The following is a 17,142-nucleotide window of genomic DNA, read 5'->3' on the forward strand; positions in this document are numbered from 1 at the left end:
TTTATAGCCTATTAAGAAGGGCTCGGTACTGAACGCCTACCAAATTGCAATACCTAAGAACTGTAAATGAAAGAAGTAAGGGCCTGTGTCCATATAGCATATTACTCTGGCAGAAAGGAGCTGGCATGGCTCTTCGCCCCATTGATAGCTTAATGCTACGTTAAGAGAGCTGACCGCACAGCTAACAACAACAACCTTGTTCCTGTTGTTCTCTTTTCTGTAAAGTTCAGATCAGTGATAGACCGATACATCAGCCAGACCATATTATCGGCCGATATTTGCACTTTTCAGAATCCGAATCAGAAATACTTTAATTATTTTTGTAAGTGTGTCGGATAGGCCAATGCGCTGCATTTGCTGATATTTCTTTCCCAGCATTATTTACAGACAGGCAGCTCTGTGGTGGAGACACCTCTTTTGAAGTACAATAAATGTTCCTTTTTTTTAAATTGAAAATCGTAACATTTGTTATCATCATTGTGTCATTTTTACGAAGTAAATTGAGGGGGCAAAAGTAGTATCGGCTCCAAATATCGGCTCAAGAAAATCAGCACTCTGTATCGGTAAAGTAGTAAGTAGAGGATCCATATCGGTCGATTCCTAGTTCAGAGATTTTCAACTATAAGCAGCGGTTCAGAAAAAGTGGGGCACTCTGAAAAAAAGTCACTGGGTCAAGCGCCTTCCCTAAGGCTGCAAACACTCACATATTTTGAACAATTGAAAAAAGACTCTGGTACTCAGAAATAAACACTATGTATACACAATAAGCATGCAGCATGCAGCATGCTTTTACCAAGATCTAATAATGCTGCTAATTTGCTGTCACCACGTTTCACACAGAGTGGGCTTAAATTTGTGTGTTTCGAGATGCTTCTCTACAGTGTGTGTGTGTGTGTGTGTGTGTCTTGGTATCGTAAAAGGCATCGTTCAGGAACCAATATCAAAGTCAAGGTGTCGGTACCGGTATTTAACATTTTTGAGCAATACCAAGCCCTGCACTTAAATGCTGAGGTGAATTTACCCAGAAGAAGTCACAGTAGCTCCATTCGTTTGGTTTCAGCAGCTGTTGCTCTGGCATGCATGCAAGTGATGGGAACGTCACACAGTTAATCTGAGAGAGGGAGAGAGAGAGAGAGAGAGAGAGAGAGAGAGAGAGAGAGAGAGAGAGAGAGAGAGAGAGAGAGAGAGATTTTCAAAGTATCATTACAACTTTTCTTTGATGCCACTGTACTGTACAGCAGCACTTTTAATGCTGCATGTGTTGACAGGCAGTTTATAAAAATACACACACAAACACACACACAGACAGACTTCTGCAGTGGTATTAAAGGTAGTCTGGACTCCATTGCTTTGGCAACACTCTCATCTAGGCATCTCAGAGAACACACCAAAGCAAAGAAGACATTTGTTGTTGATTCACTTTTCTCTTCCCGCCCTGTCCTAGGGGACACTGACTTTGTTGATGCACAGCCTTTGTGGTTCTCAGCTTTTTTGGGATCCATCGTCCAGCTCTCTACAACACTCTGAACTTCTACTTTGGCCCACAGCAATCAGCGAAATGGATTCCCAATGTTTGCCTTTAATTATCTGGGAGCAGTTAATTGTCAGCTCGCTCTCCCAGCAGCAGTGACGTTGAATCTGTTGGCTGCAGGGCTGCCCGCTGTGACCTGCTCAGTTCTGCTGTTACGCTCAATAGGACTGTATGTGATGCATGTCACTCTAGCACTCTCTGTGCTCTGGGGCTTGGTGCGGTGCTTTTATATTTTCTTTCTTTCATTTAAAGCTCTGGGGTGGTAGAGAAGGTAGAAGACAATCACCGCTTTATGAAACGCATTTACACAGGATGATAGGATTCTCTGAAATCACAGCTGCTTTGGATACAAATGCAGAGCCGGCCCTGGGCAGTATAGGCAAATGCTAGGGGCGCCGTCATCCGCAGGGGGGGTGCCGCAAACGGGTGGAGAAAAAAAATAAAAGTATATATGTATATAAATTCTTATTCTTACCAGCGCCATTATGAGATATTATATAAGCCCACAGAAACATAACTTAATAGAGAAGAGAAGCCTTTTTTCTGGTTATGTCTAAAAGACTGAAACCGTCGGGAGCCCAGGGAAGGAAAAGAAGGAAAGAAGAGGAAGAAAAACGTGAAAAAGATAGAGGTACAGTAACGTCAATGTGATGACGTAAATGAAATAAATAGTTTAATGATCGTAGTTACCGTTGTTGGAGCAGAGTGTTAGCTTGCTAGCTTACTTCGGACGATAGCAGCATTGTTTACTAATCAATAAATAGCTAAGTCGACATGTGTTAATGTTACTCCACCTGAAATTCATCAGGGACGTTTGAAACGTTAACGTTATACCTGTTCAGGTGTTATTTAACTGCTGGTATGTCAGTTAAAATGCTTTTAGTTTTCCACCCCTTTGTAATAGTGTAGCTGTAAGCCTTTGTTAATTGTGCCGCAGTTATGTTTGCTCAAGTTTACATCAGTGTTTAAGTGAAGTTAAAGTGTATTACTGTTAATACTCCACACCTTAGCTTTCCCATATCATTCATAGACAAGATATATATATACACTCTACTGCACATTACTGCTTTTTGTATCTGGTTAGACTGAATAGTATTGCAATGACAATAAAGTTTAATGAATCTCATCGTATTTTCATTTTAGTCTTATAGCACACCATTTGTTATTAAAATGTAACATCAAGCGGTCACATTTCTTTTCTTCTCTCTTCAGACGCACTTTTAAAGTATTTCAGTACCACCCCCAGTGACACAGCATCAGGACTGAAGGCTGCACCAACAGACCCTGCTGACTGGCCAGCTCTTCTTACAGACAAAGTAAGAAGAGATTTAGAACACAGAGGACCATTTAAAAAAAAAAAAACAGTTACACATTTGCGAAAAATAAAGATGGGAGGTGTCAACATGACTTTTAGTTAATGGGGAAACAATCAAAAGAGGCTGGCTGATGTATTCCAAAAAGAGTGATAGCTTGCACTGCTTTTGCTGCAAAATGTTCTCTACAAAAGATTACAAACTTAACAAAGAAGGACTAGAAAAATGCAAGCCAGTTGGTGAAAGCTCATGAGGATAGCCAGGAGCATAATACCCACATGGCAACATGGAAGGAGTCAGAGGTCCGTTTTGCAAAGTGGTTAACAATAGATAGGCAAGAGATGGCACTCGCCGAGGCTGAGAGAAACAGGTGGCGTGATGTTCTCTAATGTATCATGTAAATAGCGGTGTATCAAGAGGTCCCTCATTTTTCTATCTGCACTGGTTTCATTATTTATTTTGTGCAATACCATATTTATTTTGTATTTTTAATTCATATTATGTCACTTGTTTAGATGTGCGCTGTTTAGCTTAATATGTTTGCCTTATTTATTTTGTATTTTTAATTTATCACTTGTTTATTTCTTTAGTTTTTATTTGGTGTGATATTTTCTACTCAAAGAAATAAAATCTTGAATACACACAGTTTCTGTGTGAGTGTATGAACGTTGATTGTAAAATTGACTGCTGTGATATAAGGGGGCACAGACTAAAATCTTGCCTAGGGCACCAAATTACTCAGGGCCGGCACTGTACAAATGCACAAGGTTAGGGTTTGGAAAGTAATAACTTCCAGGTGTAGAAAAAAAGGAAAGAAGAATGGAAAGAAAGAAACAAAACAAAACATACATTTCAATAATAAAATAAAATAAAATAAAGGCCATGTCTTATACAAACAGACACCAGGTTTAGCAAAGACTCCAGGGCAAACAAAAGGAGCTTTATCTTTCCTCACATTCATTTCAATTAACCTCAGGAGGTAAACAGCCTGCAGCGAGGATGCACAGTTTCTATTTAAAAAACTTCTGTGGCATCAGAGAGCACTCTTGTCTGATGCCAAAGCCTCGTTTTAGAGCAAATCGACAAATAGGGTTTCGCTGATGACTCCTCCAGAGCCAATATTCAGATTGAAATACACGAGGAAGAAGAAAAGAGAGGCCTCAAATTCAACCTTATCTTGGCTTATGAAGCTTATAATTTGTTTGAGGGAGTAGCTTCGTATTTAATGGTCGCTGAGGTCCAGAGGTTGATGGCTAGAAGGGCTTTAAACTGACCCCTGTTTCCTTTGGTGAAGATGAGGGCAAGGCTACTTCCAACAGTCTCCAATGAAGGGCTTAGTTTGCACACACACACACACACACACACACACACACACACACACACACACACACACACACACACACACACACACACACACACACACACACACACACACACACACACACACACACACACACACACACACACACACACACACACACACACACACACACACACACACACACACACACACACTTTCCAGCACTTTCTTTGCTGCCCTTCACTAACCTCAATCATTTGACCATCTAAACCCCTCCTACATACAGTGAGTGTCGAATCATAGGCCTAGTCCACACGAACACGGGAATGTTTGAGACCAAACTTATATGGCCCCCGTAAAAACCACCGGTGTGATATAAAAAAATATCTCCGTCCCAATGAAACCACAAAATCCGCCTCCGTCAGCTGGTCACGTCTAGAGTGCTCCACAAGTCTCCATGGATACAACTTACCGTTTACTGCGCGACGTCAAACAATGTCGACAAGAAATTGCGTTTTTTTTTTTCATCTGCGACATTGGAAACATTAATAGCAGCAGCATAAAAAAAAATCATTCCTGAGTACAAGAATACAATCAGGGCTCCACACTGACTTTTTTCACAGGGAGCACTGTGGCCCCCAGCTGAAAATTTTGGGGGCGCAACCACACGGTTAATCAGTAATAGATGCAGAAATTACAAGCTTTTTATACTTCTGTCCACAGACTGTGAAAAATAATGGATGTAGCCACCCTACCATCACCAGTCGGTTTGTGAACTGCTAAGCCAGGAGTTTGGCATTTGGCCGAGAAGGCAGAGCTTGGGAGGAGCACTAAGTTTCTGTCATTTCAGTAGTGCTGCACTAAGCTAAAGGCTCAGGAGGGAAAGTAGCTGATGCTCCTGGTGCCGTTTGCATGTACAGAAGTGCAGAAGTGGCGCAGATTCAGCTGGATATAGGCAGTTTCATTTAAGTTACCAGCCAAGGCAAACGCTAGCTAGCTAGCTTGGTTAGCTAAGTGCAACCACTGAACACTGATGAAGACATTTTTTGGTGACCAAAAATGTACAATCAGCTTTGATGAAGTGAAAACACAGTGGGGCCTCATTTATCAATCTTGCTTAAAAACGGGCCCGGATCTGAGCGCAGAATTGGTAGTAGGAAAGGACCCACGTGTGATTTATGAAACATTCGTATCGGACCAATCTCAGCGTAAGAATGAGCGGGCCTTGATAAATGCGGTGGCTGAATTCAATCGTCTTTAACATGTTACGCCCTTAAATATTCCTGTTTCGGAGGCCTCGCCCACTGAGGTCAAACATGGAGAGGAAGAACGCTGGTACAAAAAGAAACTTTTCACACAGATCGGCATCCTGACATCCGAGATGGAGCAAAATAAAGATGTGCTTTTTGGCAGTCTTAAGAGTACAATAAAAGGGGCCCATAAAAACGCTGTATGGAAAAGAATAACGGAGGCAGTCAACCCGAAGCAGCGCTCCACTGTGGCGTGTGTGCACACTGCTGAACCTGCGCTCCTGCTCTGTAGCGGGGTTTGCCAGCGAGGTTATTAGGTAACCTGTTAGGGGATAACCTTTGTCACCTAGAAGAACCATACCAAAATGTTAATCATCTGATATCTTGTTTGATTTAATGCAATTTATCGAGGGTAGCCACTTACTGAGGAGATGACTTTGGCTCTGCAGTGCGCTTTCCTTTTCATTCAGGAAAGCGCAACCGCTTCAACCGCTTGTCCCTGTCGGGGTCGCGGGGGGCTGGAGCCGAGCTGTTTTGAAATATAAAAGAACCCCCCCCCGCCTGGCCACCACGTTAGCTTGGCATCACAAATCACCTGTACATTTATCGAGTGGTAGTTTTGGCGATTGATGAATGCGTAATCATTCATGGATGGTGCCTTCAGACGCACATGAGTACAATCAATTGCTCCAACCACAATTTTTATTTTTTTTATTCGTTTTAAGAATCCGTTTTGATCTGTTCTTAATATGTGACTGCTTATGCTTAATGACAGCTGAGGTTTGTTCATTACTTTCAGCCAGATTTTGCTGTGCTGCACCACAAATAAACAGGCTCAAATGTGCGTACACGATCTCAGACCAGATGTGAGATTTGATCCTAGCTTACGCTCACGTCCAAATTGATAAATGCCGGAGTTTGCCAGGAAATGGTCATCACCAATATTTTTTACAGTCTATACTGTCTAATCGTTATAAACTGCATATTTGCCATGGTAGCCAAGGGTCAAATGACCTCTTTAAGTCTTGGCCTTTAGCATACAGTATCAGTACTAGTTAAACCAAAAGTTGTTCTCCTCACCTCTCTGTCTCGCATGTTTCCTGTTTTATGCATCAGCTTATCAATAGCATCACCCTGGTTGCTATGGAAGCCGAGACCCTTCCATCTAAGCGTGTGGGTTTAAATGTAGAGAAAGAAAATAAATCTTAAGAAAATTAAAGTCTGATCAGTCACAACAGCATTTACTGAGCATTAGGCCCAACAGGATGCGTTGACTTGACAACAGAGCAGAAGTCATCTGGATGCTGAATAGGATGATGTCACTGGGTGTTTGTATATTAGCAACTGAAAATAAGCACCGACACTTTGCACGGGAGTGAGAAAATTGATAGGAAATATAGAGAGAGCAACACCTAAGAGTAAATTAAACTCATTTGCAGCTGTCGTGTCATGAGGTTATAGTTTGTATAATGTCCCACTGTGTTAAATATGCCCACAACTGATGCAGCAGACATGTACCTGGGAAAATCCATCCTGGCAGATCTGCACTCCTGTAAATAACATTTTCTTTTGCAAAATTTTAGGATCAAGGTCTCCTCTGCTGGTATCAAAGCTGGCCCTTCAGGGCTGCTGTAGAGAGCCAGGGTGAGTTCATGGTTAGTTAAGAGTTCCCCGTAGTTGCTCCACTCACCGTGATCGTGGTCTCCTTGTTCTGTTTCCTGGTGGGCGACGTTGATCCCGGGCTCTGCAGAGAGAAGAAGGACGCTCCGTCAAAAACTCCGTCCTCTGTGTCAGACATGACTGCTCCACATACACACACTACCGCTTGCACACACAAACAGTTGTTTTCCTGGCGAGTGCTGTTAGCGTCTGTCTGGTTCTCTTTCTGCTGTTGCTGCTGCTGCTGCTGGTGTATATGCCTGTGTGTGTGTGTGTGTGTGTGTGTGTGTGTGTGTGTGTGCGCGTTGCTGTGCAGAGCAGAGAAGATAATTCTGCAGAGCAAAGCAAAGCATGGTTGGCTTTTTCTCTCTTTGTGTGCGAGTGTGGATGTATGTGTGTGCATGTGATTTTTAACACTTAAGCTCAGAATAGAGTCATTTGCAGTGTCCTGAGTAAATCAACAGAGTGAGAGTGTATGGAGGGGACAGACACGGAGAGAAAAGTATCAGGTGTTTAGGTAGTTTTACACCTCCTCTCCTACAAATAATTGAAAATAGAAAAGAGAACGGGCCATTAGTGTGTTTATATTTTTGAATGACTGGGTGTGTGCGCACGAAGGAGAGAAACGAAGAGACAGCAAATAAATGGTGGGTGGATCCTGTATAACTGCATCCTGACTGTCTAGTTAATTATGATCAAGGGAGCAGATACAGTAGGAGGGAATAATCTGCTCTAACTGCCATCAGCCTCTCCTTTAATTAGACAAAGACGAAGGAAAGACAACATTAGTCATCATTGTTACCAAACACAGCCTGCCTGCTATCCGTTTTTTATCTTTATGATTGTATGAAGATGCTATGCTAAAGCTGCACTAATCAAAATGTTCATATTTCAGTGGATCAAAGGTTCTCTGCGTAACTTTCAGAAAACACTGGAGGAGTGAGCGTCATCTGCCAAAACAGTGAGGCTGAATGGGATTGACCAGCATCATGTTGATAGAATGCTTTCAAATTAATTAATCATATTTAGAATAATGCTAGCTTCCTGTTTGCAAATAACATCATCAGCCAACGCCATGAAGCAACCAACAGCAGATTTGTGCGGCACAGTCAATTAAACATTTAAACCATGCTGGAATAAATCATCAATGGGCTCCTTCCTTTTGGATTGCAATTGGTAATCTACTTGAATGGACTTTACTATGAGAGGAGCTGGTATAGGGGCCAGTTGGTAAGTCTTTCAAAAAGCTCTTTTAATAAACTCTGGGTTCGCTAACTACGTTGTTGGTGCTTTGTTTTCTGTGTAATGACTCTTCTCATGCTATTGCAGAGGTTTGGTGTTATTTTGAGCAGTATTTGCATCAGCGTTGCTTTGAAATACATTTTAATGTAATGCAAAAGGAAATCTGTAATAAGGATCAGTAAGTGGAACTGAAAAAAGTATCACATATCTGCTCTGAATGATCTAAATGTAATTCCACCATTTAGCACATTGATTTCAAAAGTGTCAGATCAAATTTCTCAGTGGCAGACAAAAAAAAAACAAAGTGTATTTCAGACGGTATCTACAGCTCCAAGGCTTATTTACACCTCTAAACATTTGACTGGGAGAAGTGAAATGTGGTGGTCAAACTCAAAACAAGGTTTTGCTTAGTTCTTCAGCCAAGTTTCACCTGGCAGTGGTATTTATTCCGATATAAAACTAAAAATGTGACATTGCTTCTTACTGCCAATGTGTAGCAGGTTGAACAACTGCTAGATAAGATGGAGAGACATTGAAACATTGATTCATTCATTGTAATTCAAATTTGCTAGCAAAATATGCATTTCATGATGATTTAAAGGACAGGAAAGCAGTGTAAGCTAGAATCTTAAGTTATACTTTGAATTTTTATCAGGTTTGTATGTGATAAATAACTGAACAGGGCATCCTGATAACCAACGTGTTGTGTGTGGACTATGAACAGAGGTGCCAATTCATCTCCTGGGCATCGCCGAGGTGCTGTTGAGCAAGGCACCGAACCCCCAACTGCTCGGGGCGCTGATCCATTGGCAGCCCCCTCATTTCTCCATTAATTGCATGTATATAGGTCCTGTTTGTACATGTGTGTGTATTTCGAGCCTGTGTGTGTGTGTAACCTGAATAATAATAATAACAGAGTGAAGAAGAAAAAAAAGAAAAAGAAAAACAGTAGTCAGACAGCTTTACCTGTGGCTCTGTACTGCTCTTCCTAACCAGACTGTTGTGTGAATGCTCCACATGATGCAAGGGACTACCACCTGAGTGAAATCCATTCACTGAAGAGAAAGAGGGAGAGATCAAGACAGAGAGAGAAGGAAACGTCATTAGTTCTTTGGTGTCTGCAGATAAACTGTGAACTCATCACTGACGCAGGGTTTTTACAGGCAGCTTCGATAATGACAGAGCGGAGCGGTTCAATCTATTCCTAATGAGAACAGCGGTATGAGCAACGTCCACTGACAGCAGCCAAAGTGCCCGGACGTTCACCGATCTGCCCGCTCTCCTCAAGTGCTGTAGCCAATGAGGGCAGACTGGGGAATGTGCAAAAACACTTTGTTTAAAGTTCCCGCAAACTAAAAGAAAAAAAGCGGAAAAATTTATGAATACATGAATGTTAGTGAGGACAGCAAGCTTGGCAGAAAGCTGCCCAGGCAGTTGGTATTCCTGGTGTGTTTTTATATATACTTGATTTAGTCGTAGCATTGTAAAAGCATTGTAGCAATAACAACTGGCTAGCTGCTAACAATACATATCTTTCTGCGATCCATGATGCGCAAAGACATGAGAGAAAACACAGCATGCAACTAAACTTTTTAAGCGACAGAGTGTGTGATTGGAGTGATAGGCTGAGAAACGTAAAAACGTATCAACACCACCAAACAGCACCATGTTGTGGTCTCACTACTCTGTTTGGAATTCTCTGTGCTTCAATGATATAGTAGAGCTGCAGTTGAAGAAGTCAAACCAGGTCACTGAACTGTCCTTTTGTTTTTGTAGCTAGATAAATGTCTTTAATGGGGTAAAAACAGAAGTCTGGATTGGTTTGTGCTAGCTACACCCTACGTACCCATCATTACTTTTGTGTTGTTCCTAAATTCTTAGGAGCAAGTTTCTAACACACAAAATTGAAAAAAAGAAAACATATGCAAATAGACAGAACACAAGCACCGCAAAGAACACAACACATTAAGAAAAAGCGCTTTCCAGAGGACACTTAAAAGTGATGTACAGGTCTGGGTACGCTGTAGCCGTTTCTCAATCTTTTTTTCCCCATAGACATACAGTATATACAGAAATAACTAATGAAACTTTCACAAATCTGAAACTGAGTCTTTAATAAACTTTGGCTTTTCTGGGACAATCTAGGCCTGATTTAACAAGTCTAGATACAGTGGTTTTGATTCTGGACCTGGTCTCATGTGGGCTACATTTGGAAAGAGCAGTGAAATCTCCCATTTGCATTTTCATGAATAGAATAAAACTTTCATAATTTCATTTTAGTAAGAGGTGCAGAAAACAGGAGGAGCGGCCGCTCGGCCGTGTTGAGTTCAATTTCCCTTGACTTTCCCATTAACAGCTGAAATGGAGGCTGCATATCCTAACTTCAGTTTTGTTGACCAGGGTGAGACGCTGGTACAAAGCTCTCCGTCTCCCGCTGGAGCTCTTACTGCAGTTAAAGGTGCCAGTGTGTTTTCCTACGTGACAGTAGTCGAAGCTCCGGCGGGTGACTGAATCGTACCCAAACTGCTCCGAACCCAGCTAGTCAACAGCCCCGTGGTGGCAGATACTAGAGCTCACCAGCCGATTAATGGGAACCAACACCAGTGTGAAAGCACGGTAGAATCATACATTCTTATGTTTGTATAACCATAGTATGTGGTGGGCAGTAGGGCAGGACTAGGCGAATCGGGGGTGGGGAAAATAATGCAGAATGCCCGGACGTATGCATCACTTTTAAGTGTCCTTTGTTTTGCGGTCTATTTGCAGTTCTTTTTCTTAAAGTTGTAGTCCGTCAGATTTCCATCTCATTAATTGACTGTTTAATTTCTATCCATCAAAGAGTAAGTTAAAACGATGGTGATTGATAATGTGACCCACTAATGAAAGCACATGTTGCCTCTTTGATGAGAAACTCATCTCAGTGTCTGTCTGCAGCACGTTTTCTAAATACAGTAGTGTTTTCAAATAAAGATGTTTTTTTTTAATTTGCTTATGTTTTGTCTATTTGCATGCATTTTCTTAAGTTGCAGTGATTTGAGCTCTCAGGGCCACCGTAGACACGTCATACAAACTTTACTAAGGCCAACAGAAAGACAGATAAAGGACATGTGGGATTTTAGGAGAATTTTCACTAAACCTTGAGGAAGTGAAGTGATAGAGTTCAGATGGAGAGAAATAGATCTGTAGTACCTGTGGGCAGGGAGTTCTTGTGTCGGAGGGAAGTCTTGGGGGTCCCAGGTGCACTGGACGGTCTCTCCCATGTCGTCTCTGATGGAGTGTTAAGGAGAAAGGGGGGTGACATTAGGAGAGCAGTAGGCTACCGGCTGTCATATTATATTTGTCATTTTGTTAAAAGGGTAGGAAATATTTGTTCCATTTGGCAACAGTAAGAATAAGTGATTCCACATGCACTTGTTGAAGTTAGCAGTTACACTAAAAAAAAGGCACAGATGTGCAGTGCAGCTGTGGTGACTGGCATGACAATTAGACTGAAATGGCATTTTGTTTTACTTCATAAATTCAGACATGTTCATGTTATGGAGTGCGGCCTATTTTGTTTCGTTATCCTCTAATCAGTCATTTGTGGGTTTTCTTCACGTTGGTCATAACAATCAGAGAAATATGTCAGTACAGAAGTAGTTATATGTTTGTTATTATTTCACAACCACAACTTTGTTCTTGCGTTCACATTCTGTTAATGATCAGTCCCGCTGTGGAGAACTTGCACTCCTCTGGCACAGAGGTGGCAGGTATCAGCAGGTGCTGCTTCTTGTATCGGTGTCTGGTGGAATTCCACCACTCCAGTGGGTTTTGTCTGAGAATGAATGCATGGCTCACTGAAACAAGCTTCTAGCTCGTTCACATCTATATTTTAAACAAGTCCTCCCCGAAGAGGGGGTCCAGTGCCGCTGTGCCTCACTGCTTTCCCTCTCCGTGTCATCTTGGCCTCGCGCAGTAACCCGGTCACGTAGGTCACACAACTTCTCCCAGATGGTGAGGCGAAGAGCCGGTTCAAAAAGTCGCACACAAAAAAAACTTGGGTGCCATTGTTTACCAATCAAATTCATTTGAAACGAGGACTACTCGAGGAATCTATCACTCCCGCCCATCCCTAGTTAATATGTTCACTAAAACATATTAAAAATACATATATATACAGATATAGACATTGAAACTTTAGTGAAAGGTATTATGTTGCTGTTATGATTTCATCATCTTCACTGTCTATTTCTGCCATGGACTACACATAAAGATGGACGACATGTCTTCACTTATTCCCACTGTACAAAAGTCAAGCCAATATATCCTGGATACGGGTGCTACCAAGGTGTTATTTTGCAACCAGAGTCTGCGCAGTAGGGATCGGGTGGTAGGCTATCGAAGTTCAGTCCGACCAATGGCGAGGCAATCTTAGCTGTCAATCATAATGCTTCACCCCATTTTTATACAATCAAATAACTGATTAAAACCAAACCCGTCAATCAGAAAAATTAACACTTGAACAAACATCTGCATAATCAGAATTACTTAAAATGATAGAAACCATTTTTGGGAAAAAATGTATTTGACTTGTATTTTCTTTTTTTTTTAATTTTGGCTCATGTCCCATCCACTTACTGTGAGGGGGCGGGACTTATGACCTATACTGCAACCAGATGTTTTGGCTGTGTGGTTGCTCTAATATGTTAACATAGGCGCCAAAATGAAAAGCAAGAGCAAGAGAGCAACAGACATTACTCAGGTAGCCGGTGTGACCCGGGGGTGGCCCGGGTGTGATCGTGCGTGGAAGAGTAGCCTTGTGGTTTGACAGAATGTCCTGTACAAAAGCCACACCCCCACCTTCACGCCATTTTAAGTGACTGGATAAAAGCTGGGTTTTTTTTTTATAAATTATCTGTTTTTAGAGTAATGCCAACTAAATAGGCTGTTTTAAATTAAAAGGCAACATTTTTGACAGATTTGATTTGATAGGTTTGTAAAGTTTAGCTGAGCTCCAAAGAGGCACTGATACTTTTCCTTCATCTGTCCTCATTTGACTTCTGCTGGTAAAGATGCTGGAGAACAGGGACACAAAAAGCATAAGTGACTTTGATTTATACTCTCCTGTGTCCATTCTCACCACAACACTGAGCTAAATGAGCCATTTGCTGTCAGTATAGAAAGAAGAGGCCCAGACATGTAAAGAGCTCTTATTTCATTTAGGTCTTTTTGGCTGGCTCTGCTCTAGTTGGTGCTGCTTAGCAGAGGAGACAACCGAGCCAAGCCCATCAGCTCAAATGACACGCATGGAGGGGATAACTGGCAGCAGGCTTATGGACAGAGGGTGTGCCTTCATGTTTGATGTACAACACCCGTGCACAGCCTTTACTCACTGGCCCTAAATGCCTCAATTTCTCTCTGTTAGCTTGTCATAAACAAATCGATACTGTGAGAAATATAGGATATTAATGCAGAAAAATACAGCATAATCTACTTACCTCAGGGAAATTGTTTTTTTATTGTGACTGTCTGCATTGCCAAAGGGATAACAGTGAAAATCCCATTTAAAAAACAATTTATATTACATTTACCATGTGATGTTTGCCAGATTGAACGCTAGGAAAACTCAATTGGAATGACAAACTAAGTTATCTTGTATAAATCATTTCTCATTTAACATGCCTTTAAACTGTGAAATGTAGTTTTGTTTATAAATATTTTTTGTATTTTTACAAGTGAGATATGATGTGTGAAATCCCAAATAGGATGTGGAACAGGGTGAGTTTCAAGGCAACTGGCTCTTGAAATGCAGATTGCTGATCATTTTCGTCAAACAGGTTTTTATACAGGTGACGGATCAGATGTGGCATCTGCCAGATCCATGGCTCCAGATAGTCTACGCTGCAAATACAGTGATACATGTGCAGCAGCAATGATTCTCATCAGCCGCCTTGTCACAGACGAGCTGAAGTCTATAAAGTTGTCAATCACTCTAAATTGCCTTGATAGTCTTGATTGTGGAATTTAAATCCACTATCATTTGTGGAATAGTTCATCCGCCCTTTTCAAGCTTGAATTATGCGTATTCATGACATCAATGATGGTATGTAGCATCCAATGATTCAGGCTGCAGGAAGATGAGGCTCTTTTATGCAACACAAAAAATCAATTCATGCTTTTCTGATTTACTGTCAGCCATAACCACATTTTCACTGGTTCAGAGCATGGACTATATAAAAGAGATAGACGTAGCCACCGTGACGTCACCCATTGGTTTGTTGAATACCGTTTTGAATCCAGACTTTGTAATTTTCTTGCCATCTTGCTTTAGAAACTGGACATGACCGTTTTTGGAGAGGGATGACTGAATGCTAAGCCAGTGTTGTTTCAACAGCACTGCGCTAAACTAAACGCTAAAGAGAGGAATCGCTGGGAAACTCAAGGTGCTGGCGCTGTTCACTGCAGTGGCACAGAGCCAGTTGAAAATTGTCAGTTTCCTTCTTTGGTGCTACCAACTAGCTTATGCTAGCTAGCTAACGTTGGCTTTGTTAGCAAGGCACAACCAAGTCTCAAAGACCTTAACGCAGACAACACCCAAAAACAAGTTCACAACAATTTTAATGTACACAATGCCTTGCATATGTATTACTAACCACTAGCATAGCGGCTTGTCAATCACAAGGAAGCCCCATACCAAAAGCAAAACCTGTTTTATTATGACTGAAAATGAAACTAGAGAATGAGACCAGAAATTCATTAGGAAACTATTTACTGAGGTAATAATTCAAGTTAGAAGTAGGGTAATTTTTTCATTGACTTCAATACAATCAGACTTATTTTTGGAGCCAGTGGAGTCGCCCAGTGCTGAACATTTGGAAACAATGCAGTTTTAAAGCACTTTTGCATTGGATTCACATTTCAGACCTGGAAACTACGTCCATCTCTTTTATACAATATATGGTTCACCAGAGAGAGCATATGTGTAGTAGTGAATGTAGTATACTGTATGAATGAGAATACCCTGGCATAAGCTTACTGTCCGCCAGCCACGCCACAAGTGATGTGAGAGATCCATGATTCTCGACAGGGAGAAGGATGGCCTAATTAGCTGGTTTGACACTGCTATATTTTATTCATAACTATATGACACTTGGTCTTGATGCATTAGCTACCTCTGACTCTGGTTTTTATCAGTCAAAACAGACCATTCACACTCTGTGTCATACCAAAGAGGAAATATAGTGCTCAAGGAATCTTCTCTGTGCAATAAAACAGACAAGGAAAAAGCAGAAGATACACTGTTTCTATTGTGAAAGAAAGGAAGGAAAGACATCATTTGTTATCATATTATTTAAGGATAAGGACCAGTAGACTGAACAATGTTGATATTTGACATAGAGACGAAACTAAAAGTAACAGATTACTTATCAGAAAATCTACCTAAATAACTGATTAGTGAATTGCAAAAGTAACACGTTACATTACTCATTACAACAAAAAAGAAACCTGAGTCCTCTAACGTGTTTCTTTGTAACGCATTACCCTTGCTTATCAGATGTGTTTATCAGTTGAACATCTCACGCATTAGATTCACTGCTTGCGTCTCAGCTGTGACCTAAAAAAAAGCATTCATTTTTACTTCAAGTCTATTTTTTTGACAATTTGCATATAAACTTGAGGTTGATGCCCGATAAAAAGGCTGAATATATACGTTTGTCAACATTTTGCAACCCAGGTGGAGCAGAACAGCAGGAGGCAAGTCATGGGTGAGTTAAATGGCAGGCTGCTCTTTGGCTGTGACAGGAAGGCGAGTGCATTTCTTTATGCAAATATAAGTTCGAATGAAATGATTTGATTTGTAAATAACTCATAAATAACTCATGAAAGTAGAGCATATAAGATAGATGTCTTTCCATACTGATTTTGTGTCAAAAAGAAGAAGTCATTTACAGGACAGATCTATATGCAGCATTTTGAACGTATTTAGTTGATATAGAATTCTACATTCACAAATACAAATGAAAACAAATGAGAAACTACACATACAACAAGTCAAAAAAGAAATTGGACACCATATTCAATCAATACAAGGACGGAAAAATACTAAGGCAATAAAAACAATTGTAATTTGTAAAGTATTTTTTTTGTTATGGTACCCCTATGTATGTATATCATTTTCTCCATCTTTGTTTTTTTGTTTTCTTTTTGTCGGATTGCATCAAGCTCCCACCACAGAGAGTTCCTGGTTGATCCTATACAGAAGTGGCAAAAACTGCAGTTCTCTGAGTGTCAAGTAGGAGTAGTTTGCACAATAGGGCAGTTTCTCATTGGCCCTCATGTTAAACAGGCCGTTTTCACAGCATAAATACCGTATTTTCCACACTATAAGGCGCACCACATTATGAGGCGCACCTTCAATGAATGGCTTATTTTGAAACTTTTTTCATATATAAGGTGCACCGCATTATAAGGCGCATAGAATAGACGCTACAGTCGAGGCTTGGGTTACGTTATGCATCCATTAGATAGAGCTGCACTAAAGGGAATGTCGACAAAACAGTCAGATGGTTGTTGCTTCCTCCACTTCCGCACCATTAATTCGTTAATGTTATACTCTCTCGCTGCTGCTCTATTCCCGTGTTCTACTGCGTGACTAATGGCCTTGAGTTTAAACACTGGAAATGAAACGGCACGCTTCGCGTAGTCATATATCTTCTATCTAGAAGTTACTTCTTCTAGATAGAGTCTGGGACTGCTTACCGTAGTTGTGAGACCTGTTGTGGCTCAATATTGGTCCATATATAAGGCGCACCGGATTATAAGGCGCACTGTTGGCTTTTGAGAAATTTGAAGGTTTTTACGTGCGCC

General features: G+C 41.0%; 1 protein-coding gene across 1 annotated transcript in view; it reads right to left on the reverse strand.

Moving 5' to 3' along the window:
* gas7b (growth arrest-specific 7b) overlaps nucleotides 1–17,142 on the reverse strand; it is an 85,894-nt gene that overhangs the window by 29,741 nt on the left and 39,011 nt on the right. The window contains exons 3-6 of the mRNA XM_083933184.1: nucleotides 11,485–11,562; nucleotides 9,262–9,350; nucleotides 7,085–7,138; nucleotides 1,022–1,111 (exon numbers count right to left, since the gene is read on the reverse strand). Coding sequence (XP_083789310.1) covers nucleotides 1,022–1,111; nucleotides 7,085–7,138; nucleotides 9,262–9,350; nucleotides 11,485–11,562 — 311 coding nt within the window. The remainder of the gene's footprint in view (nucleotides 1–1,021; nucleotides 1,112–7,084; nucleotides 7,139–9,261; nucleotides 9,351–11,484; nucleotides 11,563–17,142) is intronic.

The sequence above is a fragment of the Echiichthys vipera genome, assembly GCF_963691815.1.
Source record: "Echiichthys vipera genome assembly, chromosome: 18".
Classification (NCBI taxonomy): Eukaryota; Metazoa; Chordata; class Actinopteri; order Perciformes; family Trachinidae; genus Echiichthys; species Echiichthys vipera.